Raw genomic sequence first — 27,871 nt, 5'->3', positions numbered from 1 at the left:
TTTTCCCTTCATGCCTGCTTTTTCCTGACTGTTTATATGATTCCTTTTCCTTTTATCCCTCCTCATTTATCATCCGATCAGCTTTGAGGATGTATTTTTTGTGAAGCACGAAAACTCTACTTATCTCGTTTTAACTGAGCTCTTAACGCAATTCCAAATAAGTTGCACGATTATCTAGTTTTTTAAATATTTTTTTATTTTTATTCCAAGGACATCGCGGTTTTTTTCTCTTCTGGACCACCGAGGAAATATTCTTTCCCTTTTTTTTTTATTTTATTTTTTATAAATGCACTTTTTTATGTTTTCCTATTGGACCATACCCTCAGTCGGATGCGTTCGCGTCTGTGCGTGAGAGCGAGAGAGAGTGCGTGCGTGTGTGTGTGTGCGTGTGTGTGTGTGTTGACTGAAAAAAGATCAATGTGATTTAAACTCGTGGTTCGTCATCATCACTTTTTTTTTTTGTGGATGTTTTCCTCATGACATCGAGGCGCGCACCGGACTCTCATTCTGAGCCTTTTCCATCACAAGAAGTCGGTACTTTATAGAATAAACACGCGTGGTGCGCGAAAAGGACGCAAACACACCATCCACGCTCCTCCTGTTGCTTCACTAAAAAAAAAAACACACACACCGGCCAGCGTGCGCGCACGCCGCTCCTCATCCCGGTGACTCACGCTCGTTTTCCGGGGATTTCAGTGGGAGTTTTCTCCTCTGTAGTTTCGGACAGTGCCGCATAGATAAGAATAAAAAAGAAATCTCAAAATGCCACAGCTATCAGGCGGCGGAGACCCGGAGCTGTGCGCCACGGACGAAATGATCCCGTTCAAAGACGAAGGAGACCCGCACAAGGAGCAGATCTTCGCCGAGCTCAGCCACTCGGAGGAAGAGGGAGACCTGGCAGACATCAAGTCATCTCTGGTCCACGAGTCGGAGAGCAGCCCGAACAGCAACACCCGCGATGTGAGTAAATACAGCCTGCAAGTAGTGATGATGAGGAAGAGGAAGAAAGTCCAGTAACAAATGGAGAGGCCCAGCCTTTATAAAAAAAAAAAAGAAAAACTTTACCTGGTTTATTATTTACCTTTTGGAACTTCCTCACTTTAAAGGATTGAGCAGAACAGAAGAAAATTGACAAATATAGGCCCCAAAATTAAATCCTGTTCTCCTCAGTTTTTTTTAATCATGTATATTAATCGTGCTAATTATACATACAGTATTTAAAATCTATAAGAACTGAGTTCAGGTTCATTTAACCATGCAGTATCTCTTCACTTTGTTCATTTTTGAAAATAAATTGCTCCTCAAAATGCCAAAATGTAAAAATAAAAAAATAAAAAAATCAACATTAACATTGAAGACCCTTTTTGGAAACATAATCCCAGTTGCCATCCAGTTATATTTCTTTAATCTGTTGTTTAATTTGGAGAAACATTCATGGTAAATAAATTTTTAAACATAAAAACTGAGGCTTTGGGAGACCCCTATATGACAAGTAGGCTAATAGCTGTGTTAGCATGGCTGGAATATAAACCTTAGCAGCTGTACACGAATCCCTCACACATGGCTGGAACCCAAACAGAAAGAAATGATGATTCATTCATTTCAAAGGTCAGAGATGAGAAATATATATAACCTAAACAAAATTGGATTGTTTTGTCACCAGACTTGTTTGTTTATATGTTTATAATGTCATCCCCATATTTCTTTATTATAATGCCTGTTCTATAAATTATGGTTGCAATGCTTTGGAGCGAAACACATTCACAGTTGATATATTCTGCATTAGTTAGTTATCAGATTAAAAATCAGGCAAGAAGAATCCACCTGGAGAAAAAAATATTCAAATGTGTTGAATTAATTTGGGATGTCAATTCTTATAACGGGAGTTTTTAATGAGGAATCTTTTAGATTGTTGGTTTGGTGCGTTATATTACACACTAGGAAAAATGTATATAATTTAAATGAACACAAGGCTTGAAACCGTTTAAATGTGTTTCTAATTTTTCTCTGCATCCCGCTACCCACACTGTGGGATCAAGACGCAGGCTATGCATCTCCCATCACCAAGTTAGACGGCAGTTTTTGTCATTAGCTCTGCAGTCTTAATAACATTTTGGGCACATCCTGAAGGAGACTGTTCACATTTACCACCAAATGTCCTAGAGACGAACGAGACGAAGGCTGCATGTTAATTAAGAATCCAGTGCAGCCATCCTAAGGGGTGTGAACTCCAAAACGAGGTCCTCTTCCCAATCCTGATTTGAAATGGGAAAGGAAATGTATTCAAGAAGGGCAGATATATTTTTTTTAAACAAAAATTGTCATCACCAAGTTCTCTTTTTCTGGGATGATATATCCCTAGGAAATGTATTCAAGAAGGGCAGATATTTTTTTTTTAAACAAAAATTGTCATCACCAAGTTCTCTTTTTCTGGGATGATATATCCCTATTTAATTTTGCATATATGTGCTTTTATTTCACAGCATAAATGCACTCTATTTATAAGAAGGCCTGAATAGAGAGATGAAAACGAGAGAGCGGACCTACATGGTATTGAAAACAAGTTAATTTGTAAGATCCTTAAGGACATGAAGCTTAATTAAGTGGTTGGTTTGAAGGTTATTCTCGCTCTCTCTCTCTCTCTCTGTGTGTGTGTGTGTGTGTGTGTGTGTGTGTTCATGCTTAATATTATTTTGGTGACAAGCATAGAAAATGGACAGGATTTGTCCTAGTAGCATTTGTTTGAGCGCATCAGGATGTGTACACGTGCGCATCTGCATTCTATCTGTTTATCCATCTTATTTCTCTCCTTTTTTACTCGTTTGTTTTTGTCACAGGCAGCGACACAGTCCCAAATACCACACGATCTATATCATGACAAACTAAGAGACCTGCATCCGGAGGATGGTAAGTGACATAGCCTGGAGCGAGAGCGTGTTAAATCTGCATGCCTCCATGAAGCAGCCGATTTTCAGCATTTCTTGCTGAAAGCTTGAGAAGTTGGGTTTGGAGTGGGGGTGTGGGGGTGTGGGGGGGGGGGGGAGAGTGCCATCCCCCTTTCACCCCATCAAGAAGTGATCGGTCACACCCCTGCACTGTTTGCTCCTATTCTTATCAGAGCCCCCAGTTTCTGCTGCTCTCAGACAGATAATCTCTTTAAGTCTTGTCAGGACATGCGATACCTTCAAGGACACCGCTACCTGGCGCCTCCCTCGTAGATGAGGGCGCCTGCGCTGGTGGGAAAACAAAGGATATTCCAATGGAAAGACAAATTACCGCACGCGGGGATGAGCTCTGTAGTAAAAGCCTGCCATTAAAGTGAATTCAGGCTAGCATTTATTGTGTTTCTTGATATCCAATGAGCTGTTTCCCACATACCCCCCCAGGCTGCGCTGACACATACAGCATGTTGATTCCCGCTCAGGGCTCATTGCTCTCTCGCCGTCGTCGTCTGACCTCCCTGGAAGCAGGTCACCGTTGTGGTTTTGAGGAGGAGCGTTGCTCCTCTTTGTTCCCCTTTCACTCCTGAATAGGATCCCCTTCAAACCAAACACTGGCTTTCGTCAAGATCCGTGTTGCCAAAAGGCAACACGCCACAACCCAACACCCCCCGCCCCGGCCTTATTACGCAGCTCACAAGTCGAAGTGATGGCCTCTTGTGCAAAACTCCCCCCCCCCCCTCTCAGGTCAAAGGCGCAGAGGAACAGTTGGGGCGTCTCCTATTTTGACACAGTCTGTATGTTCTTCTAATTGGTGCTAATTGGCACAGAGGGGCTCCATTGTTGCTCTACATAATACGGCCCTCCTCTCCAGACAGGGAGAAAGGGCACAAACAAAAGGCCGCCGCAAAATAGGGCATGGGTTAAAGCCATCAACAGTGATATCATTACGCCATCAAAACAGGGAGGCGCACTTTGAGTTCTTGATTTCTTGACTAATTATTATATTTACGGATTTATTGACTGAAACACAAGCAGAATTGTAAAAAAATATTAGGTTTGATTGATTTATGTGCTAATCGCTCCACTGTAAAGACAAATCCAAATAGATTTGGAGCTCATAAATTGTAGAATCTGACTCCTGTGAAGATTCTGCAAACGCACTGTAAATGTTCTCTCTTTTCTTTTTATCAGTAAAACTCCATGACATGTACAGTAAAGGCCATCCGTACTACCCGGGCTACATCATGATGAGCAACATGAACGACTCTTCCTACATGAACAACGGCTCCCTCTCGCCGCCCATGCCCAGAATGGTCAGTACTCAACTTTTTTATGAAACTTTGAAATGTGTGTGAATTTTGTAAAGAAAGGATGCTAAATAAATGATTCTGGATTCAACATTATGTACGCCTGGATAAAAATATTTTCTTTAGCTATTGAAGTTTTTGTTTTTGTTAAAAGTTGGTAAAGTGATGCTGAAAGGCCGAAATGCATCTGCTTTTGTTTTTCGTAAATTAGATTTTACTTCCTGTTGCGGCTGGTCGGGTTAAACAAACTTTCTTCTTCTTCTATGGTCTTATCAAAAGTGATCTAAACTATCCAACGTCTACAAGATCCATATGGATCAATTATTATAAATGTAAATAATTTAATTTAGCGGTGCTTATAATGGATCTGATTTATCATGCAGAATTTTGAGATGTGAGTTTTTTTTGTTACTGAACATTAAAAAGAACAAATATTTGTTTTTTGAGCTAATATTTTGTGTCTATTTTAATATTTGCAGTCACTGAAAATCCATATTTTTGGTTTGGACTGCTGATTAATAAAAAAAATAGGTGCGATATATTGAGATATCTGTGAGCTGTGATTACTTTTATGACATCAACGTTGATTTAACAATTTCTTTTACAGATCATACAATCAATTTCTAAAAAAAAAAATCATATTTGAATTATTTCAAAAATAATCTTTACTAGCAGCCCTACATGATTCTAAATAACATTATTACGATGTAGGACTGTCCTCTCTTAGAAAAGGATGTTCATAAGCATGACGTGAAATCTTTAATCAGCTGCATTGAATTTACTCTCATACTACGTAGGAAATCAATACTTCATCAGCAAACAATACCTGTAAAACATGATCAATGAATGAAACACGCTTTTTTTTTGTTTTTTTTACTAACATGCTTAAAGTTCCTGCAATATGATGCAGATAAAAACCAAAATGAAAGTGCTTCCAGTCTGTTGAATGAATTGTCATGAACTGTCTTTTCTCCTTCCTCATCATCTCTATGACCACTTTTGACCCTTTGAGCACCGAATCCCAACAATGCTTCCCAGAAGATTAGCACGAGTTAAACGCAAATGACGCATGTCCGCCCGGCCCAAGGAAGCCCTCTGAAGGCAGCACGCCGTGCCCGAGGCTGCCCTGCAGGGGCGTTTACAGTCCCGTCCAGAGGCAGCGTGCGCTGCTGCAGATATAGTTCCTGCAGCAGTATTAATTTCAGGCCAGCTGCAGGTTTTTCTCTGGCGGCTTCCTGTGTCTGTCCCGTTTGCAAATTTCTCCTCTCAAGACAGACTTTAGAAAAAAAGGGGAGGGAGTACCAGCAGCTGTCCACGCTAATCCTGTATTGTCGATTTGGCTGCACCACACTTGGGAAGAAAACTCATTTGGGTTCTGTTGTGGCTCTTCCATACAGGGCTCACACACACACACACACACACACACTCATATAGAGCAGGGGAACCAGAGGCTCTGGGGGCTGTTTGTGCTTCAGCAGTGCACACATGTGCTCCTTTTTAAAGCAGTGACGTTGTGAAATGGGAGTTCTGTGTCACAAGAGCAGCTTTTTCAGAGGCGGATTTGATTGTCGGGGGGGCAGATGCCACATGCTGCGTCTAAAGGAGCACGATTCACACGCAACTCTACCACGGAATGATGTTAAAATTGCATTGCTCCACCTCTGCCAAAAGTCGCAGAGGGTATACGACATTGCGGAGAAAACATTATACTTATTTACGCGCGTGATTCATCCCTCTTCAGTTCACTCATAGAGCAGTTCGGGAAATCTGGGAAGCATTGTTTTTCCCAAATTCTCTTCCTGGCTGGTTTTATGAATTATTCCAGCATTTCACAAAGGCCTGCATGGGGAGCCGCTGACTCTACGAGAGGAAATCACCAATCACTGCAAATGAATTAGGCGAGGCACTTGCTGCCAAAACTTTTAAAGCCCTGCTTTCATTTCATTTGTCATGGCTGCTCTTTTATTTTTTTCCGCCCCAATTTTCCACCTCGCCCTGTCTTCAATAAAACGGTAGTCATTTTATATACGTTTCTCTCACTTATCCAATAAAAAAAAGAGACGAGTCTTGGTGGAAGGCTCACGGAACACGGAGTCCCTCTGGCTCTCTCACTGATGTCAGCTCGCTTGCCTCTGCTGCTGGCCACCGCAGCCGCAGTATCTGCAGGCCTGGGATCAGTTTTCACCGACATCAAAGGCTCATTCTCTCTTTCATTCTCTTCCATCCCCAGCTCCACTGCTGCCCCCCCCCCCCCCCAATCCCAGTAGTTTAGATTGATTTCCATTGACCATGACATTCCTGCACATGCCGTCCAGTCGTGATGGAGCTGTTGGGAGTAGCTGATTGTCAGCAGATTTTAGGGCTTCCAGCTTTATAAGTTTCCTCTGCCACAAGAGCTAAGATATCTGTGCCAAGACGCCTAATGGTGCTCAGTTGCATTTGCATGTGGATTTTAAACAATGTCGGCCACTTCAAAAGGTTCACTGCTTGGTTATGAATACCCCGATGTTTATGTAGACTATAGCTGTTTTTCGGATTGGGAAGTCTTTAGGGCATTCCGAGCAGGAAGTGTAGCAAAGGGGGGGTACAAATCATGGGTTCTGTCCACCCTGCGTCCACCCGCCCGTCCAATCATGTTTCATTTCCAGAGCATTTTATGAAAAATTAACCAAACGCTTCCTGCACAGAACAACCAAGTAGTGAATCAGTGCTTTTTTTTTGTGCTGATTTTGGGATTTTATTTCTGGTTTCTCTTTTCCATGGTTCCAAGTTTACTGGGCCGTGACTCAAATCTGTGTATTTACCACCTCCCATGTAACAGAGAGGTGCCTTTTTAATATCTTTGGAATTCTAAGCATTTTATTTAGCTCTTGAAATTGAACTTTTTCCTTGTGCGCTAATGAGGAATTGCTTTTATGGACATGCTAAATTTACATCCAACAGTCTTCCTTCAGAGAAATGGACCCGTGGTGGAGAGTTCTGTGTTTTGTGCTCGTTGAATTTGGGCTGCAGACGGTTGCACTTGTGCTTATGTGTATCAGTTTTGCAACTGCAAGCTGCTCAGCTGCAGAAACCAAATGCATTCATTTAGTTCTGTTATAGCGGGACATAAGAAGGTTTAATCTTTCCTACAAGGGCTTGTAACTTTGGAAAATAGTCTTTGCTGTCATCTCTCATGCAGATGTAACAGCGATCGGGGGTTAATGTTACATTCGTGGCAGCCGACAAAAGCCTTTCCAGATGCACGAGATAACACGAAGCACGCTTGGTGCTTGTTGTGATTCATACTCTGTGCTGTTATAAGCTTTGGCCTTTCGGTGTGTGAAACTGAGGAGAATATTGTGACTATGGAAGAGAATTGTGCGTCTTCTGGCTTCCGTGGGTTCTTGATTGTTTGTCTTGGCCAAGTATCTGAGATAATGCGTCTTTGCTCCTCGACTCAATTTAGGATTTTAACCGACCGATCAGCGCATGAATATGTTCTGAGTTATTACCAGTGCATGTTGCTGTTTCCCTTTTTTTTGTTAAAATCACAAAAATCCCATGTTTTATAGGCTCCTCTGCGGGTTTAAAGAAATCCTACGACCTCTGAGCTCATGAGATAACGTTGGAGGCCTTTTTCCTACCTGTCCTGTGAAGACGTGTTGCTGATCTCCAGCTGTGTCAGAACGGCACCATGGCCTGTGCAACAGCTTGAGGAGAGGAAAGAATAAAAACACAGATTTTTGTTTTCTTTCGAGCCAAGTTGCGCTGCTGCCGTTGTGGTGGTGGGGGTAGGGTATGCTCCCCCCCCCCCCCCATTGGACCCTCAATTGCAGATCCTTGTGGCGAGAAAGGGCGGGTGTGTGGAGGGGGTTGCAGCGCTGTACTTTCCTTTGATGTGGTGGGAACGTGACAGATCTGCTAGCCAGTGTCTCGCAGCGTGGAATCACTAACCCAGGCTTACCTAACGGGATTTGGTAGGACCGCTCTGGTGTCCCTCGGTGCCATGTGTGTCCCGAGCTCATGCCCCCCCCAGCACTACCGTGGAAGATCCCTGTTAGAGAGAACCGTACATTTACTGGCAGCTCTCCATGTTGCACACATCATATTGTCGATGGCAGCTTAAAGTACCGTGTGTACGGTATTTTCTTTTTTCTTTTTTGAACACGATGTGTGAAGTTTAGCGCGGCTGTGTGGAGCATTTAGTCCTAAATAGCTGGATCGCACATTTTCCCACTGTCAGTTGGCTTCGTTTTCTATAATAAAACCATTAGTGCAGCATCAATTCTGTATATTTTAGTCTGAAAAAATAGCGGCAGTCCAAAGACAGGCTGTAATTGCCTCATTTTAGGCTGTAGCAACCAGATCATTAATTTTCTCCAAGCAGCATCGTGCATATCAAAGAGACGGCCTGACATTGATGTCATCTGCCGTGCAGCACCATCCACGGTGAAATATGGGCGTACATATGAAGGACAGCGCCAGAGACCTCACACAGAAGAAATACTCGCCGTTGCAGACTCTTTGTAGTGCTGCCGGGTTGTGGTATTTTAGAAACAGCACCATTAACGCCAAGGTTTGCTCTCGTCCTCTCGCTGTATGGTGATGCCGGCTGACACATTCGCTCCATATGCACGGCGCTAATGATGCCATGTGGCTGCAATCACCTTATCAGCGTGTTTCATCTTGCTAAATGGAGCACAGCAGAGCAACTGCCTGCTTACCGGGATGGGGACGTTTTGAGCGTTATTTTTCTGGGTGGTGTGAGTGTTAAAAAGCTAGCTGCATTTCTGTGCTCATGCATCCCCCTGCCCCCCCCGCCCCCCTGTTATTCTGAAAACTAATTTTATGGAAGAAAAAATAAATCAAATCGGCACCCATGAAGTCATGAAAATCATTAAGTGCTGAAAACGCGCGCTTGCGAGCGCGCACTTAACCCCGGTTGATGTTTATTTTGGGCACGTGTTAGCGCTCAAAGCGAAGCACTCCTGGATGATGACACTTTCTCCGCTCCCCATCCTCCCACTGAATTGGATGAAGCTTAACCAATCAAGCTGTGCTGCCTGGAGCCAGCCAGTCAGGGCTCCACGGCTGGAGCCAGCAGCACCTGCTCCGAGGACCTCAATCTTCACCAGCTGCCTGCCACTGATCTCTAGGGGTCAGTGGAGGCCCTGAAAAAATGCTGGCCCTGGTGCCCAATTCTGTTTTGAATGGCCTGGGTGTGGACTTCCTGTCAGGGTGGATCAGAATCGGAGACTGCAGGGTGGTATGTCTGCATGGTTTTTTTTCTTTTTGGTGCAAGAGGTTAAGGAAGTCAAGATGTTCTTGTTGGAATTCAGGAACTTATTATCCTTTCATACCTTTACAAATCAACCTCCCAAACAATTTTATAGTCGTTTGTAATTTTTTTAAATACCTTGAATGCGTTCTTACATCATCCTTAATCCATCGGGGTCGGTCTTTTTTGGGTCGCCGTGTCCCTAAAAGTTGACCACAGTTCCTCACTGATACACACTTAAACATAGTAAAAAAAAAAAAACATGAATAGCTTTATTGACTTCTGTCCAACAGGCGAGCAGTGTTCCAGCTAGCAAACAGCAGCACGGGGAACAATAGGAGCACGGCAGTGAACATGGGTGCAAATCCTCATGACTGTGTCCAGACTTCAGAGGAGCCCAAACAGCCCTCACTTTGTGCGGCTAAGAAACAGATCTATGATCAATAGCCCCTCTGTTCTATGAAGTTGGTCAGTGTCTAACGTCCTCTCGCCCTCCCGCCGTCTCTTTGCTGTTTCATATTTTTTCAGTAGCTCATTATTTCTTTTCTGCTGTGGGTGTGAGTGTGCTAAAGATGCTTGCGTGCAATGTGCATCTGACAGTGCTGAAATATTAATGGTCCTCAGTGTAGGAGGCTGGTGCAGGGCCTTGCATAGTTGCAGTACAAAGGGTGCCTTCTTGCCACCAGGCTTTATTAGCCAAGCTGTTAAATGAATAGATGGCTATGGCTCTCGCGTTCTTTCTTCATGCCTCTTTTGTGTTTTTATTTTTTTTGCGTTAAACATCAAACTGCTTTCCCCCTCGCCCGACAGTTTCCAGCGCGCGCACCAAATGTGTGTTTTCGACAGGCACGCACATGCGAGAGCTGCGCCACGCCATCGAGCTTTGTGTGGGAGGACAAAGAGGAGGGCTTTGCTATCAGTTCATTTTGTGTGGTCTCAGCCGTAAAAAAAAAAAAAGCACCCTGTCCTTTGACTGTGAAAAAAGTCTGTCTTTAATTTTTTAGGAAACCCATAAAAAGTTTGTCGCTCCTTTCATATTGGCTGCGGAATTGAAAACAAATGCTGCATTCTCCCCTCACTCTCCTTTGAACCGGCCAATTATGGAGTTGTGAAAATACAAATCAGTCTGGAGATCTCTTTACCACTTCTCTTTTCTTTCCTTCCTTCTCTCCCCCCCCCCTCTCTTGCTCTTAAACCCCCACCCTCCTCTTGTTTTTGAAGAAACCGAGGAGCGGGTGTGGGGGGGGGGGGGGGGGGGGGGGATCAGTGATGTCAAAGTCAAAACCAAGAGCATTAAGAAAACTGGAGAAATGCAATACAGCTGCAATCCGACATGACGCTAGAAAATAGGGCTGAGGAGCAGAGAGCCTCTCTCCCGTATTCCCAGGGCGCACAACTGCTCCCGGCCTTGGCTTTGATCTGTTCAAAGCCTCCTGCCTCCTACTAGATGGAGAGTCTTGGCTGCCGCTCATGAACGCTGGAGAGAGGCAGGCAGGGAGGGAGGTGGGGTTGTTTGTGTGTGTGTGTGTGTGTGTGTGGGGAGGGGGGGGGGGTTCGTCTTTTCCTTTCCAGGGCTGAAATCAATCACGGTGCAGAGGCAATTATGTGTAATTCAACCCCAACCAGATTAGTGACTCTTGTTACCTGAGTGACCGGAGCTCTAATCTGTGAGACACGGCGGGACTCACCAGCGCAGGAGTAGCCATGGAACAGGCGAGGGCACTTGAGGGAAAGGAGTGGGGATGGAGGGGGGTGGGGGGGGGTGGGGCGAGGACAGGGAGAGGTGCTGAAAAGCAGGCAGCCATGCTGCTGTCCAGCAGAGCAGAAAATCAGGGCACAATGGAGTGATTACACTTGCAGATGTCGCCGTATTTATGACTAGGTGGATAGAGAGAAAAGAAAGAATGACAAGAGCTGATTGCCATGGAGCCGGCTAGTTGGTGTGCTAACGAGCTGGGACCCCTTTTGTGTTAAAACATGTGCGTAATGTCACCTCCACTACCCTTTCAGCCCCCCCCCCCCCCACACACAAACACACTCCAGTGCCATATCTCTATCCCTCATACCCTCCACAGTCAACTCCGAAATGCACGCTTGGCCAAGGCTGCTGCCCCCCCCCAGGCGCCCAATTTACTATGGCTGGAGAAAAACGCAGTGGCCTCGAGTCGCAGAGGAAAACAGCAGAGATGAATGGCGCTCTCCCCGCCGCCGCCGCCGCACTCCGTCTGATCTGTGCAACTGTTTTGGTGTCTTGATATACAGCCGTGTAACAATTTACACCCTTCTGCCTTTTTTTTTATGCGGCTCACTGAGGAGCTTTATCCCAATTATGCTTGCTTCGAGTTTAGGCAAATGTTCAACGTGGTAGGAGTTGCATTCTCAAGACGAATACCACCTAGCGTACATTATGAGATTATTTATTCTATGATTATATATATAAATCTTTTGTTAAACCTGTGATATTTTCGTGCGGGATTTTAGAAATGATTAATTGGAGTTCGGGTGGAAGGGCAGAGAGAAAATTCCCAGGTTCACTTTAATGGTAATTAGTATGAGCTTTTCCTTCTTCCCCCGTGCTCTGAGCACTGATGTCGCAGGGATGAGAACAAGGCTTTGTGTTTATTTCCCCCCCCCCCCCCTCCGCAGTCACTTGATGCGGGATGATGAAACCCACAAAGATATCTAGTAAGAACGTGTTTGTTCATCTGATGGAGCTTCTTCTTGTGCTTCGTGTTTCTTTTGATTATCGGAACTGCTCCGCTCGGTGATGGAAGGCACTTATTCTCCGTATGTGAGGTAGTCGTTGAATAAATTAGACATACTATCCTTTTATGATAGAATGTAGCTGATCAGGACCTTGATGTTTGTAATAATTTAACAAGGCAGGCTGACAGGGAAGTGGGAGCTTACTAAAAAATATAAAGGTCACGCTGAATGGATTATGTGGCATCAATAGAGCCACCGTCCGGCTCGGCAGGAGCCCTCAAATCCACTCGCGGCCATAACCCTCGGCTCGGGGGGGAGAGGTTTGGGGGGCAGGTGACGCTTTTCATGTCCTCCGATGGAGAGACATCATAGAGGCCTCCTCCACTTTGAGCTGCCCGTCATCAAAGAATGCATCTAAAACATCACATCAATCCACCCCCACTGTATCCTTATCTTTTGAGATGAAAGATGTGGGAGACATCTGCCCTCACTGCCCCCCCCCCCCATCACGTCATTACAAATCAGTGTAGGTTTTTCCATCGTAAAGTGACACTCCCTACATGTTGGTGCAATGATGCAGAGACAAAGACTGTGCTTAATTTTATTTGAAATCCACCCGCTATAGAAAAGAGGCCATTACCCCCCCCCCCCCCACCCCGGAATTGTAATTCTGGGATTACAAAAGTTTACCGTACTCTGCTGGATGTCGGTAAGATTTCCGAGCCATAACTTCCGGTGTTTGTTTTTTGCAAAGCTGCATGATTGCAGACGCCGTGAATAGAACTCGTCTCAAGGTGGATCAGTGGATCCACAGTTGGATTGTTTGAACTTCTAACAGTTAAAGAGTGCATCCTATTTTTAGGCTCCGTTGTGCACAAGATATCACACAATGCACTGTGACGTGAAGACGTCAAAGTGTCATCGTGAAAGTTGCTAGAATTAGGAGTCTAAAATTATCATCCCACTGAAGGACTTTGAAGGCCTTTTTTCTTCACGCGTCGCTTGTCACCAGAGTTGCTATTTTTGTGTGTTTCGTTGTCTGGAGTGTTATTGTGTGTGTTTGCATGTTTTATACTCACATGTTTCCTGTAAAGGAGATCTTGATCTCCATGAGACTTCCTGATTAAATAAATAAAGAGGTGAATCTGAGCTGAGCAGCCCCAAAAATATTGACATCACTATCAAATATTTAATTTGAAAATGTGTGTAGAAGGTTAGCGATGCGCTGATACAGCCCAGAGCTGAACTCCACCCTGAAATATTGTGTTCATTGTATCTTATCATGCAGATTAGCAGTCTCAGGTGCATGAGTGTGCCCTATAGTGTGGCTGCAACCATATGCCCCTACCCTAAGGAGTCCCTTTGTGCGCTCGAAATGCACTATTTTCCATTTCTTTAGCGGCATCAAGGGATAAGCAGACATTGTCCGTCGCCATGTTGTACATGGGGTCATTGTTTTGTTTGTATTAGAGCTCACAAAACCCTACCACAAAGCTAATTGATGAGGCGGAGTGTTCGTGTGACCGTCCGTTCCGATCCTTGGAGAGGTTCTTGAAGTGTTCCCAGCGTCTGCGGGGATGAGAGTAAGGCCATTTGTTTGGAGGGGGGGGGGGGGGGATCAGATTTGAATAGCTTTGTGCTTTTCATTCAGATCTTAACCGGGGCGTGCGCTCGGCTAGAAAGGAGCCCTAAAATGTGTGGTTCGATTAATGACTAATTCCAGGCTGAAAGGCATGTTGTCGGTAGCCTTTACCAGTTAATCCCTTAAAACGCAGAATCACACCCAAACAGTGGGGCGGCCGGTATTGTTGCACGGTCCGTAAGCTGAAAGGTCTGCAATGTGATCTGCAGCCATGAATGCTTCTTCTAAGCGCTTGCAGTAGGAACCGTGCCTCGTTGGAACCACAGACAAAAACGGTCATATAATTTGGAACATAATGAAAACGCAGCTTTTGTCCGCGGATGCTTGCACAATTATGGGAGAAGCTTATTTTAAAAGTAAAATGTGCACGTGCGCATGTAGTATTGTTCGGCGAAGTGAAAAGAGCATTCATCACGTGGGTCGGGGTCAAAAGTTCAGCTCGAGACCGGGGCACAGGTGTAAGGACACCTGGGGCAGTGGGGCTTTCTTGTGACACGATATTCTTGAAACGTGAAATGATTTAGTAACTGATGAAATACGTTTAGGCCGTTTACAAAAATGTGTTTTTGTTCCTTTGAGTCCTCAATTGTGTAGGCTTCATTTAACCATCGATATTTGTACGTTTTATTCTATTCTTGCACGATGTGTTTTCCCGTTCGTCTGTGTGAATGAAAGTCAGAGGGAAACTAGGTCAGTTCTCTCTACAGCTCAGGCAGAAGCAGCTCTCGTTCAAATCGCCGCCCCGTCCACATTTTCCCAGCGTGTGCCGTTCCCCACCAACATGGCAGTGCCACTGCAGCCTGCTGCGTCCTGCCTATATTCAGCTCTTCTTGGTTAGCTCGCAATGCTAATGTTTACCTTACTGGGGATGCAAACGCGCAGTGTTGCACTGGAGCTAGTGGGGGAAATGAACTGTTTCCAGCTCTGATCTCCACAGGTAGAGATGCACAAAGACCCCACTCTAGTTTCCCCCTCAGCGCTGAGCTCCCAAATCCAAACTGACAGCCATTCATGCCCAGAATACCTGGGCGAAGGCTGGGTGGGTGGGGGGGGGGGGGGGGGGGGGGCACTATCTAGGTGCAGCAGGCAAATCCGCTCTTGTTCGACGGATCTATGAAGCTCCCACATAAGGCAACTCATCAGCACTTTTCCTCCATTCTGCGCCGCATTTTCTCCGGCTCTTTCTCTCCATCTTCAGTATTGTGAAGTTAACTTGTGCTGCAATTTTATTTGTGTGTATCTTTCAAGGCCTTTGAGTAGCCACTCTGCACACCGGAGCTGGTTGCTATTGATAAATCATGCGGTGTGTTAATGCAGCGGCAGGGTTTCTATAAATAGTCGCTGGTGTTGATAAATTCAGGAAGAGAAATAACGAGTGCTCCAAACACGTTCTGGTTGTGGTCGGCTTAAAGTTTAAATTCAAGCCCCAAGATTAACATTCGTCCTGGTTTGAAATACATCACTGATCAGGTAAATGAGGCAATATGACACAGCTGAAAATGTTACGATTCTAATTTTAAGACGGCGAGACACAGTGAAAGTGTCCACATTCCAACCGGAACTTATGTCTTATAAATTCCAAATATTGTTGGAATTTTCTCTTATCATTTCTCTGTAGATTTCACGGAGGGTGACGACGCTACAGAGAATAGCTGTGGTCTTCGCGGGGGGGGGGGGGGGTGCAGATGCTGAGTGGGTGGGAGCTCGAGTGTGTGTGTGTGTGTGAGCGGTCTGCCTTTTGTGTACGTGTTTGCCTGTGTGCTTGCAGGCCTGCTGACGCTGCCACTTCAGCAGAATGTTTGCCCTTTCCTCAGTCCTTTTGATGTGACCACGTCCTGCTGTGATAATGAGCCCTGTGCCCCGCTGCAAGGTGAACATCCTGCAGTTCGCCGAGGGCTCTGCCAGAGCAGCGACCAAACCCCCACCTCAACTTCGCCACACACACACACACACACACTGCAAACAGAGCAGTGGAGGATCCTCCACTCAGCGCTGATCATCCTCCTTCCACACTGAGCTTGGATAATGCAAGCATGATGACAATCCTCCAGGCACAGAAGCATTTCAGGCCCAATATCTACACCTGCGCTTACAAACACAGCATCACATTGCATTTTACATGAAACAATAACTTGGACATCGCTGAACTCACTCTTGTTGATTTGGAATCATATGGATCTTTTTTTTTTTATGTTACATCGTTTTTCTCTCTCTTTTTTGGGGGTAAAACAAATAGCTTGGCGACACAGACATTATGAGTTGAACATTCGAAAAAAGCGGGTAAAGTCTTTTCATCTGGGGCAGGCGTATTTCACACGCATTATCGTCTTTACACGAGCGGGATCGATTTGCTCCGAGCGCATGCTCTCCATGCCGACTGCAGGATGGTGGCTAATCCAACTCGTCTACTTCAGCTGCGCTGCTTGGCGGTTAGTGGGAAGAATTTATGCAGCGTCTTCTGCGCTCTTATGCATTGCTATCCGTTTGCTTGTCAGTATTAGTGGTGCGTATTTAGAGTGCGTTATTTGCATAATGAACAAGCGCTGCAGTTTAACCATTGAAAGCGTATCATTGTCTATCTGCTACTGTCTGAGGCCCATCTGTGCTGCTCAAGCTATTTTCTATTGTTCTGTCATTTGTACTATCGGTGTCTCCCCTTTTCCTTGACTTTTGGACGCCGACGAGGGCTGCAGAATTTACGATTGAACTGAAAGGACGGAGAAAGAGAAATTCTGCTGGCTTCAACAGATGTAAATCCCTCCCCATGGCTGGCTCTCCCTGTTATTCGCAGCCTCCTTCCCTACTGTCCCTGTGGTTGGCTTCGCCGGTTCGTCTCATTACCCCGGGCACATGGCGCTCCTTCGCTTTCTTGGCGGCCCGGCTTTCTTCTCCATTAATTGGGTTTCGTTACATTAAGCACCCCGGCCAACGGGCCACCCTCCCAATAAAACATTCCATTTTCACTCCGCTCAAAGCTGCTGGAGTTCAACCCTCTCTGCAAATGGTAATTGGTTATTTATTCAACCTTCCTCAGGTTGGTCTCCACTGGTTTTTATAAGAGGGGGGGTAACAGTCTCTTTTATTTTTATTAAGCACCCTAGGACGACGTCGGTTGGGAAGAGGACCGATGACGTGAACACAAACACACCTGAGAGTGAACGCCTGGTCTCGGGGTGACGCGTCATCAATGGGACACACCCTCCTTTTGGCTATTTACTATAAATGAATGACAAACTTGTGCTGGTACTCCTCGCCATAACAGTGCAGAAAACAGTGGGGTTGATGAGGTTATGTTTTTTTGGGGGGGGTGAGAAGTGCTTTGTTTTGTGAAATGATTGAGCAGCGTAGGAATCCATAGCCACCGCTTGAGCTGCCATCTCCCCAGCTGTTTGTGAAACACACGCACACTTTATTGTAGCTGCAGGCACCAAGAGTCCTCATTGCATATAAATTACAGAAGTGGGAAGTGATTATTATAAAATTTCCCGCTTTCCCTTTTTTCCGCTCTGCTCTGCAGAAGTGGAATAATTGAGAGGAGTACAAAAGCCATGCTGTGACGGGGGGGAATGCTAAAAAGGCAATATTTCAGGGACCTTTATTGCACACATCACATAGGCACGTGCGAACACACACACACACACCACACACCCGTGCTTGGAAAACATGGCAGGATGTCGGTGGAACCTGACGGAATACAAGCTCAGAGGAACCGGTGTGACGTCGGTAAAATCCTAAGTGTGAAAAAAAGAGAGAGAAACAAGAAAAGAAACAAAAATGAAACGCCCCCCCCCCCCCCCCCTCCATTTTCAGACGGCATGCCCAAATCGCTGGCTCCCTGTGCTGAAACACACTGGAGTGTCTCCTCCATGGAGGGCTCCCTGCCAGCTCCAGTTCCGCACAATGAACTTCTCTTTAAAACCACATCTGAGAAGTTGTTTTAGGAGGGCCGGCCAAGCCGGTGTATGGCATTCCAAATAAAACGTTTTCCTTTCAACCCTCATAGCCTCTCCTCTTTCTCTCTCCCTCAAACGTATGAATAGAAGGATCCTAAGCCTATTATCTTTCCTTTACAATAAAAACAACCCTCCATTGCGACACTCCTGCTGCTCATTATTGTATTTGTGCGATATATTATAGGAATAAAAAAATTAATAAATGTCTGCTGTCTAGTTTTGTGATGGAGGCCGTTATTAAGAAGTTGACAAAAATAGGATTTGACATTTGGAACGGGGAAAAAGCCCAACAGAGGGCTTTCTTCAGCCGTGGAAGCCTCTGGCTAAGCTAAGTAAGCATTCACATTTCGTGTATTTTTATTTTTGCAGTATCACAGTTTATGTGTGTGTCAACAAGTTTTTACAGCCAACTTGCTTTTTCTTTTGTTTTGCCTGCTACAAGTTGAAGAAGACTTCCAGCTAAAAATGATAATCCGCCGGTTCCTATCTCATTCCCACAGCATAACAAATGGGAGCGGAGAGGCGTAAAATAATATGGCTGCTATCATTTTGCCCCTGGTGGAGGCATTCTCTGGCCGCCCCAATGCTAGTTAACCCCCCTTTGGCGGTTAGCAGGCCTCGCAAATAGGTCCCCCCCCACACTGGCAGATTATTCCCCTCACCTTTGACTCCTGTTTATCAGGGTCACAGAACAACACTCACCTGAGCTAATGGGAAAGCCTTTGCTTTGTGGCTTGGGAAGTTTCTTCCACAGAATCAGGTGGCGCTTGCAAACTCGAATGCCACAATGTAGAATGTGCCAGATTATGTGCCACATTAAGAGGTGTGTGGGGGGGGGGGGGTCCGATGTCAATGGCGCATCATGTGCTCGAGTGTATGAGACTTTCGTCGAACACACACAATGCACAAACGAACGCCGCACAAAGCCTTTGAGGTTTTGGTCAGGACATTCCCAGAAGGTGTGGAGAGAGAGAGAGGGGGTGGGGGTGGGGGTGGGGGGGGGTCTTAAGTTGATACCGGTGCCAGTCTGCAAGAGGTTTGGGGAAATGCAGACATTCTGGCTGCCATTGTGTCCAAGAGGTTTTGTGTGGATGTGTGTGTGTGTGTGTGTGGGCAAGGAGGGCCTTAGCACGAACTGCAGGAACGTCGCCCCGGCGACCACCTGACAGCGCCAGCGTCCGTAAAGGACAGATGACTATTCTGCCTTTTTTTTTTTTCATCCAGCGGCGGCACGACTTTGACTCCAGCTCAGATTGTGAATAGTGGAGTTTAAGTGTTGCTAAGTATTACCATGTGTTATGTGCTGCCGAAGCACGTAAAGCGCCGCCGGCCAGGGGCTGGGCGGCGGGGGGGGGGGGCTCTTTTTGGGTCAGGCTCAGTCTACTTCATGTATGGTGAGGCAGGGCTGTCTGAGTCAGCCACGGTTGTGGGGGGGGGGGGGTCTGTGGCCAGGTCACCACTGGCGTGAGTTCCCCTGCATTGAGTACCGCTGTAGACATCTGTCTCACTCACATTATGACGCCGTTGCCAACCCCCCCTTCTCTTTCTCCCCCATCCCTCGTATCCCCCCCCCACCCCCCACCCCCCCCCCCGGGCTCTTGCTCTGTAATGAACTCCCCTTATTCACCAGCTAATGACTGCCTTTGATCTGCCGCCTAAGACCTGTGCTCTAACTCTGCCCAGCAAATCTCTCTCCTCTCTCTGCTCCATCGCCGGTTCACTCCCATACGCTCCTGCTCAGTTTGCTGTCTCACTCTCTTTTGCTGTCTCAAGCACTCTCCTGCACCTCTTTGACTTGTTTTTCCTCTATCCCTCAGGGAATGTTGTTTTTTTTTTCCAGTCCTGCTGACCTAGGCTGAAAGTTGCTCAAGCTACTAAATTAAAAGAAGAAATTTTAGAAATGTTTCTTTTGTTACTTTATTCGTTAACTCATAAAGAAGCAGACCACCCATGTCTTTTGAGCCATCCCCCCCCAGATCGCGTTGTTAGGAACAGGGCCATACTGCACATGAAGCCAATGTCATCACTCTTTCAGATTGTTTTTATATCTTCATGTGTTTCCCCTCCTCCTCCACAGTCCAACAAAGTCCCTGTTGTGCAGCCATCCCATGCAGTCCACCCTCTCACCCCGCTGATCACGTACAGCGACGAGCACTTCGCCCCGGGATCCCATTCCGGTCATCACCCCCAGGATGCAAACAACAAAGGTAAACGGAGAACAAGCTCATCACTCAAAGCGCGAGTTTAAAACTCGCTGTCGGGCAGGAGTTTGCACAAAAACAACTTTGCGTCTGATCCTTTATTCCTAAAATAGTGAAGATGCTCTTTTCAATCCATTTGTGTTACGATTCAAAGGAGTGAGAAACGTGTTTCAAATGCACTAGAATGGTCTGAACCTCTGGGCTGAGAAAAGCAAGAACTACTAATTGGTGCTCCATGCATTTTGTTTTTCACCTGAAGATTCTGATACCTCCACTCAGGCTTCATATCTTTACCGATCAGTCACAAGCAATCTCTTATTCTCCAACTTAAAAAGCTCTTTAGCCCTTTCTTTAATCTTTCGAACCAAACAACCACAGCATGATACCGATCAGTGTCGCAGTCATTTATTGTTCCCGTCGTATGGCTGTTGATCTCTTTGTCTGCACAGAGGATAAGGAGCTTATGGAACTCACTCCGTTACTCCATTCTCAAACATTTTTTTTTGGCCCGTTTTCTGCCTGCGTGAATTACCTGCGATCGGCTACTAGCTACTTTTTTACATCTCCCATTTCTGGGTCGCAAACAGGCGAGTGATAGGACCTGAGAGATGGTCAACTGCTCCGTCAGGTTGAATCAAGCCAACTGCACTTGCGGGAAAAGTCATAATATGTTTTCAGCCAAGATTTCATTTCTGCAGCCTTTACGCGTTGCAGACTGAAGTGAGATTTTATTCAAAATATCACGCGATCGCTCGACGGAGAACGTTGGAGGACATCCTTGAGTTAATTTGACAACCTAACAGTCTGCCAGCGCTGTCAGAGCAAAGTCATCCTTCCCATCAGCTCTGATCATGAACTCATTTGAAGCAGCCCGTGGGATGGCGGGCTGAGCTCTGCTGCCCTCTTTCCTCTTCCCCTTCACCGTTTGCCTCTCGGTAGCAACATCAAGCCGGCGTTCTGACAGCGGCAGAGGAGCATCTCGACAGTTAGGACGAGCTCCCGAGCATCGCACAGCTGGAGTCTTTGGCAGCTCTTCAAAAAAAAAAAAGCGTAAAGACGTGGGGCCCCGCCGTAATTTGCTCCCACACCTTTTCTCTCTTCCTGGCTTTCTTCTCCTGCGGCTGCCAGTTGAAAAGGAGGAGAGCGATCAGTCAGGATGGAGGCGATGATGAAGATGACTCTGGGAGGTTCTGAGGGACCAGCTATAAATAACAATGTGGAAGCGAGCGCAAGAGTACACAGCACGGTGAGATGAAGGGAGCGGGACGCGTAAAGGAACTGTGCTCCACATATGTCAGAGGAATCATGCATCACAATTTGTTAAATATTTTCTAATAGGAGCAGGAAGCAGTTGTGTTGACACAAACACCGAGCGATGAATACACTGCGTGCACATGCAAGTGTTTGATTTCAAAAATGTGTTGTCATGTAGTACAATTTGTGAGGTAATGCTCTCCGTTTTGCTGCTGGTGTGCATCTTGCCTGTCCGTAGAGAACTGCTGACTTTCTGGCAAACACTGGGGAGCAGAAAAGGACCCCCGGAGCTCTTTTTCTTACTCTATTTGATCTTTGCACTTGCAGCCCAACAGAAATCCATGTCCAAATGATCGAATTGCCGAATTAGCTGCAAATGATTTCCCTAGGCATATTCATGTCCATGTATACCAGTAGAGCTAAGCTGGAGATGTTTAAAACGAATCTCTCCTATTCTCTTTCTTGCTGCTGCCCCCCCCCCCCCCCCCCCCTCTACGCTTCGGTCTCTCTCTCTCTCTCGTATCGACCAATTGCTGCTCTGTCCTTCCTTAGTGGGCTCAGACTTTGATCTGCTCGTTAATTATGAAAAACAATCATGGATTTTCTCATTATGAGCTCTAATATGCACGGAGCTGCAAAGCGGGATGGAAGGCCCTGTGTGTGTGTCTCTCTGTGTGTGTGTGTTTTGTTGAAATAAATTTAAACATAACATGGGAACGGTAATTTAAATATAGATCGTTTCCAGGTTTCACAAGAAGAATCACGTTAGTGTTGCTGTTTGGGCGAGGAAATGCTAGCGTGAAGTTGCGTTGAAAGGGAAAGTGTGAAAAGGGGAGTGAGCAATTGGGCACCTTAAGGGTGTGTGAGTGGCGAGGTTAATATGACAGGGCTCCTCCTTCCTCGCCGCCTCACCCCTTACCGCCTTCCCTTCTGCCCTCAGGAGTGTTACATTGTGGATTAGCGAGCAGGGGGTAGCGCTGTGCAAGCTATGGATCTGGCCTTGCAACATTGGCTTCGGAGATATGAGCGTCCCCCCCGCGCTCGCCCTGCTGCTCTTGAGGAGGGAGGCCCCTTTAGACCACAGCCTGGAGAGAGAGAAATGGGAAGAGGAACAAATAGAGGCAGAGAGGAAAAGTCTGGCAGGGATTAGAAAACGGCGCTAATCTGCAGGCATTTTCCCTCTTTTCTTTGTGTGCGCGCGCACGTGTTTGAACACACATGTCGACATGACGCTCGATCGCCTAGGAATAGCTTCCTCTGACATCTACGCACTTTAAATCTTATTATTGCGCTGCTCTCTAATGAAGCACAAGTAGGTTGGACCAGTAAAATGTCTTACAGCTCTGTCTTTCAGCTAAGTCTCGCTACAGGAAAATGGGCACCTCGACCTTGAAACCCACCAGGGGCAGGCGAGGTGGAGACGGCGGAGCTTAGTCCTGAAGATGCACAGACAGTAAAAAGTCAATCCCTTGTCTACGGGGAGCGCTAGCAGCCTCTGCCACAAAGACGGAAGCCTCAATTAACAGCTTAGAGACGATGAAACAGACTGGAAGGACTAGCTAAGCGGGGAAAATGTGACCAACAGGAGCGCTAAAGCCGGGCGCTGCCCTTGACTCGTAGTTTGCGAGAGCGGGGGGTACGCTTAAACTGCCACGACGTCTTACTCTCTGCAACGCACTAACCTTGGAGGACATCAATTGGATTCTGGATTCTCAGTTTGAGGCCGTTTTTAACCCGACATGGGTTTTTAAGAATGCCAATCTTATCTCGTCTCCGGATCAAAAATATTGCCGCCGCCTTATAAAGCTAATATTCACTGGCCTGAGCGTGAATTTGTTCATTATGCTGAATGTGTTGCACTTTTGACCTGCTTTAACCGGTACATAGAACAAACGTTGTTTTGATGATACTTAATGCTTTAGCTAACAGTTGCGTGCTATTGTTGTTTGTCAAGGAATGCCGAGGCAGCACCCTGGACAAGACATGGCCAACTTCTACTCCCTTTCTCCCGGAGGAGTCGGCCAGATCACTCCACCGCTAGGATGGTGAGTCAGGGACGCTCCAAATGCGAAGGAATGCACAGTTGATTCGCGTAAACAAGGCGCGATCGGTGTCCCGTCTCCTTGCACTGACACAGCTTGTGTACAGAACGGAGGAATGGCGGCCTACGGCTGCAGCAGCACCCCAGACCCGTTCCTGTGCTGCCTTTCATTCTGTTTCTCCATCAACTCAATGGTTTTTTTTAAATGATGGAGCTTTAGGCGTACACAGTGCGATATAAGGCACCGGTTTAAGCTTAGACAGTCTACCCCTGCTTTTCTGCTCAGACCATTTGAAAACCTAAATTATTTTGTGTTTTGGGAACTTTCCCTGACTTTCCCCCCCATTTTATTCTGACTTTGGACAAAGGAAGTGTACAATTGATCAGTAAATCTTGACAAAATAAGGAAGCCGAAACAAATAAAAAAATTGAGACGTAAATGTCTTCTTTTTTTCTACTTGGGTGATCTTTTCACAGCCCTCTACGTTTGTCTTGTAACTCTTGCAGGAGCAGATTTTCATGTGGTCTTGCTTACTGCGTCCGGCAGGATATTATTATAATTCTCCACTGACTGCTCTCTGGAGGCCACATGAACCCTCAGAGACGTTAAAGCTTTGCTGCACTTCTATTTTAATTATTTCAGGAAAGATAAAAATACACACACAAAAAAAAACACTTGAGCAAAAGCTAAAATCATCTTTTAGATCTACTTCCTGTTTGTTCTTGCGCTTGTTAAGCTTTTCCCTTAAACTCAGATGACATGCCGCCGGCACCTTCGTCCTCCACGATCAATCAAAGTCTGCGCTTTTCACAGGTTTTCTCATCACATGGTGCCCGGCCCCCCAGGTCCCCACGCCACAGGGATCCCCCACCCGGCCATCGTCAACCCACAGGTCAAACACGAGCCTCTGCACGAGACGGACATCATGCACATGTGAGTCCTGCAAATACCTACGCATCCTATCTCTTTCAAGCGTTTGCATACTCCGACCTCTCCCGGCGGTTTTCTGAGATGACATACTTCCAGGTATTTTGTGGTCTCCGGTGCTACAGTATGAGAAGAGAAGAAAAAAATAACTTATGTCATAGCCTTCTCATTCCCTTGATGTGAGCAGATAAGTGGCGAGGACTCTGATAACAGGCCGATGCTTCACGTGGCCTCAGGGAGCATAACACGCTTAGCCAGGGATAGATACAGGTCCAAGATTAGTGCTCATGAACCCGCGGGGGGGGGGGGGGGGGGCATGTATGGCCTCACCATCGACTGAGAGCATCCAGACCCCGGTTGCTTTTGACGCCGTCGCAGCCACCATTGCCATTTCTTTCCTGCGTCACCTTTGACCTTTCGTCCTCTCATTTCCCCAACGGTTCCGTTTCTCCCGCTGCTTTACCTCCCTCTGCGGCGTTGTGATTTTTTGTCTTTACAGGAAACCCCAGCACGAACAGAGAAAAGAGCAGGAGCCCAAAAGACCGCACATCAAGAAGCCGCTAAACGCCTTCATGCTCTACATGAAAGAGATGCGCGCAAACGTGGTCGCCGAGTGCACACTGAAGGAGAGCGCCGCCATCAATCAGATCCTGGGGCGAAGGGTAGGTGCGCCCGCCGTCCTGATTGCGGTCGGATCACAGAGGAATCACAGATTACGCTGCGGCGCTAAAGACGCTACGTGGACCGGCCTCCCAGCCCCGGTTGGTTTAGAAAGCAGCATCTCTATCTCTTTTAACATGCAGCCTTTTATGAACTATAGGCGCAATTATTTGCCATTCTAATTGCCCCCCCAGCCAATTACTTCCCCATCTCAGCTGCCTATCTAACATGACATTTCATCAAATTGGTCTTTAATAAAATGTGCCTGGATGGAAATGACAAAACGTGTTCCTTTTGAGGATTGGGGAAAGGAGTGGAACCGCCGAGCCGTGTTAAAAGCTTTAACCAATAGGCCCGGCGGTTGAGGCAGCGAGCCACAGCAAAGCTTTAGTTTGTGGCCAGCGTCGGGTAATTGCTCAGTGACATAGTTCGAATAAAAAGCTCTGCTAAATTGGAACCAGTATTTTGATATGAAATCAAAGTCTTTTTTTTCCCTCCTCTTCTCTCTGCCTTTCTGACTCTCTGTATGTTAATCTCTTCATCATGTGCCCCCCCACCCCCTCTTTTTGCTTTGTCTTCTCTTTTATTCCCCCCCCCCCCCCCCCCCCCCACCAAAGCATTTTTGTTTAATCAAAGCACCAGTTTCATAACTTCTTCATGCAGGGGAACATGCAACTTGCATGCCAGTAATTGACTGGTTGCTATTATCCACTTAATCTCCTTTTTTGTGCTTGAACAGTGGCATGCATTATCTCGGGAAGAGCAAGCTAAGTATTATGAGCTAGCCCGCAAGGAACGGCAGCTCCACATGCAGCTCTATCCCGGCTGGTCCGCTCGAGACAACTATGTAAGTATCACCAGAACAGACTGGCAGAGGTGCGTCTGTGCGTGTGTGTGTATGTTGGTTGATTCATGTTGTGTCTTTGTCAGCGCTGCACGACACACACACACACACACACCACTTTGCACTCGTCAGCTCAGCACAAGCTCCTGTTCGGAAGCTTTTGTTTCAACCTAATAATTCATAACTCTGATTCACTTTTCTTTTATTTCCACAAAAATGGATTGTAGCGTCCCGGACATTGTTAATATCGCAGCGAGTGGAAACTGCCTGGTAATGGTTATGCTCGCCTTTGATGTTCCATATCAACATGGAGCTTTTGGATGCAATAAGCATCTGTTAAACGAGGTAGAGGAGGCAGGATCGCGCATCCAACATCCAGCAGCAGCAACCTCTGCAAATATAGACTGTGTTTGGGTGTACATCAGTGTGTGTGTGTGTGTCACTTCAAAGTTGTCAGGTCTGTCTTTCAGTGTGTGGCGTGAATGAATCTGTGTGTGTGGGAGAGAGAGAGAGAGAGAGCACCAGCCTTTCTTAAAAGTGTGGCTCCGGCACTCACATTCACTCCACCACCAAAGTGCTTTGCGGTGTTTATCTGCCTCCCCTCGGACAGCGACAGCATCCCTCCTCCTTCTGCCTCCACTGCTCCGCTGCCAAAATGCCTCGCCGAGAGGGTGGGGTTGGTTTGGGGGGTGGGGGGGGGGACTTTTTTCCTTTTTTGCTCCTGATGAGGCACAGCACAGTTGAAGGTGCATGACATCAGTTTAGTGACAGTCAGCCCTGTCCCTGTTTTGCTTCCATCGTCGTGACTTCGAACCTGTTTGACAGGGAGGACAGAAGTACAGGGATTTCTCACATTTGGCATACAAAGAAAAAAAAAAGATATGGGGAAGCGGTAAGTCTGACGCAAAGCATTTCTTACCAGCAAATGTTGCTTTCCTTGGAGCGCCATTCTGTGGCCCATCCTCAGCTGAGTGCAAGCACATCATGCCTGGAAACACCCAAAATAGGTAACGCACTGGCATGGAGAGCGTGCAGCATTCATAGTTTTTCCATGTACCCCCCCTCCCATCGTTCCTCTCACCCACTCTCACTTGGTCTCTCTTCTTCCCCTGTCTGCCACAGCAGTCGGCGGCAGATTAGCTCATGAATAAGTGGATTAGCAGACTTTGCAGCAGGAAACCAAAGTGATGCTCATATTTGACTAGAGCGACTCTACGCTGCTATCTATACCTATAGTCGTCGTCCCCCCCCCCCCCCCCCCGGGGGGATTTTGCATAAGCTATAAATCCTTACACACTCCCACCACCACGCTGGAAACAGAGTGGCGCTCTTCTCAGTCACCGTGCCAGGCTAGCCGAATTACGCCGAGCGTTTTTTTTTTAAATGCACTTCATGTTAATATCGGTCATTAGAGGAACTTCAAAAGCGGGAGAGGCACAGGACAGAGCGGTCGCAAACAGTCTCACGTCTATCTGAACAAATAAAAAATGGCCTCAAAACGATGCCGGACACTTCCCCTCTCAGCGTGGCAAGTTGGCTTGCTGAGCCCGGAGTCCAAGGGATGCTCGTTGGTTGCCCAGCAGGGGATGAGTGAACATGGCAGTCAGCAGCAGGATATCAGAGTGGTCTAGTGAGCGTGAGTGCTGGAGCCACACTTTATGTGTTCCTCTGTATATTTTTTAGGGGAAGAAGAAGAAGCGGAAGCGGGAGAAGATGCAGGAAACGGCCCCCGGTAAGCGCGCCTTCTCTTCGAGTTGTGTTAAAGTTGGGAGTTGCATTGACCAAAAAAAACACTCCATGGTAGAGATCGAATAAGAATCCTCATTTGGCCTGAGGGGAATGGTTTGATTCTGCACAAGCAGTATAGCGCTTCTTCTTTTTTGTATCCATCCATCCATTTGTTCCGTCCTCTCCCGTCCCGTCATCACATACTACACCTACTTTGGGATTAGTCTGTTCCATTCTGCAGGACTACCTACCGATTCTGGGCTTTGCACCATTTGTTTGCCTGCTGCACTCCAGTTTTCTCTTTCTGCTGACCTTGTTTAGCTTCCAGATAGCTCAATTTATTTATTTTTTAAAATGCAATTTTCTGCAGGTACAGGCCAGAGAATGAAAACGGCGTACATCTGA

The 27,871-nt window shown here is 46.5% G+C and overlaps 1 protein-coding gene across 1 annotated transcript; it reads left to right on the top strand.

Moving 5' to 3' along the window:
• The first annotated feature begins 762 nt into the window (after positions 1 to 762).
• On the top strand, positions 763 to 27,871 carry lef1 (lymphoid enhancer-binding factor 1). Its single transcript, XM_068750658.1, has 10 exons — positions 763 to 960; positions 2,838 to 2,907; positions 4,134 to 4,255; positions 19,888 to 20,017; positions 23,220 to 23,310; positions 24,121 to 24,240; positions 24,734 to 24,896; positions 25,634 to 25,741; positions 27,422 to 27,470; positions 27,837 to 27,871. The coding sequence occupies exons 1-10, from the start codon at positions 763 to 765 to the stop codon at positions 27,869 to 27,871; spliced, it is 1,086 nt and encodes a 361-aa protein (XP_068606759.1).

Source organism: Brachionichthys hirsutus, chromosome 17, assembly GCF_040956055.1.
Source record: "Brachionichthys hirsutus isolate HB-005 chromosome 17, CSIRO-AGI_Bhir_v1, whole genome shotgun sequence".
Classification (NCBI taxonomy): Eukaryota; Metazoa; Chordata; class Actinopteri; order Lophiiformes; family Brachionichthyidae; genus Brachionichthys; species Brachionichthys hirsutus.
Note: the sequence above shows the minus strand (reverse complement) of the source record. Positions and strands in the feature narration are given on the sequence as shown.

Bases quoted from the DNA above. Each gene is read 5' to 3' on its own strand.
- lef1 (XM_068750658.1), top strand. From the start codon at position 763: ATGCCACAGCTATCAGGCGGCGGAGACCCGGAGCTGTGCGCCACGGAC. The intron at 2,908-4,133 runs GTAAGTGACATA...TCTTTTTATCAG, and splicing joins AGACCTGCATCCGGAGGATG to TAAAACTCCATGACATGTAC. The intron at 25,742-27,421 runs GTAAGTATCACC...TATATTTTTTAG, and splicing joins GGTCCGCTCGAGACAACTAT to GGGAAGAAGAAGAAGCGGAA.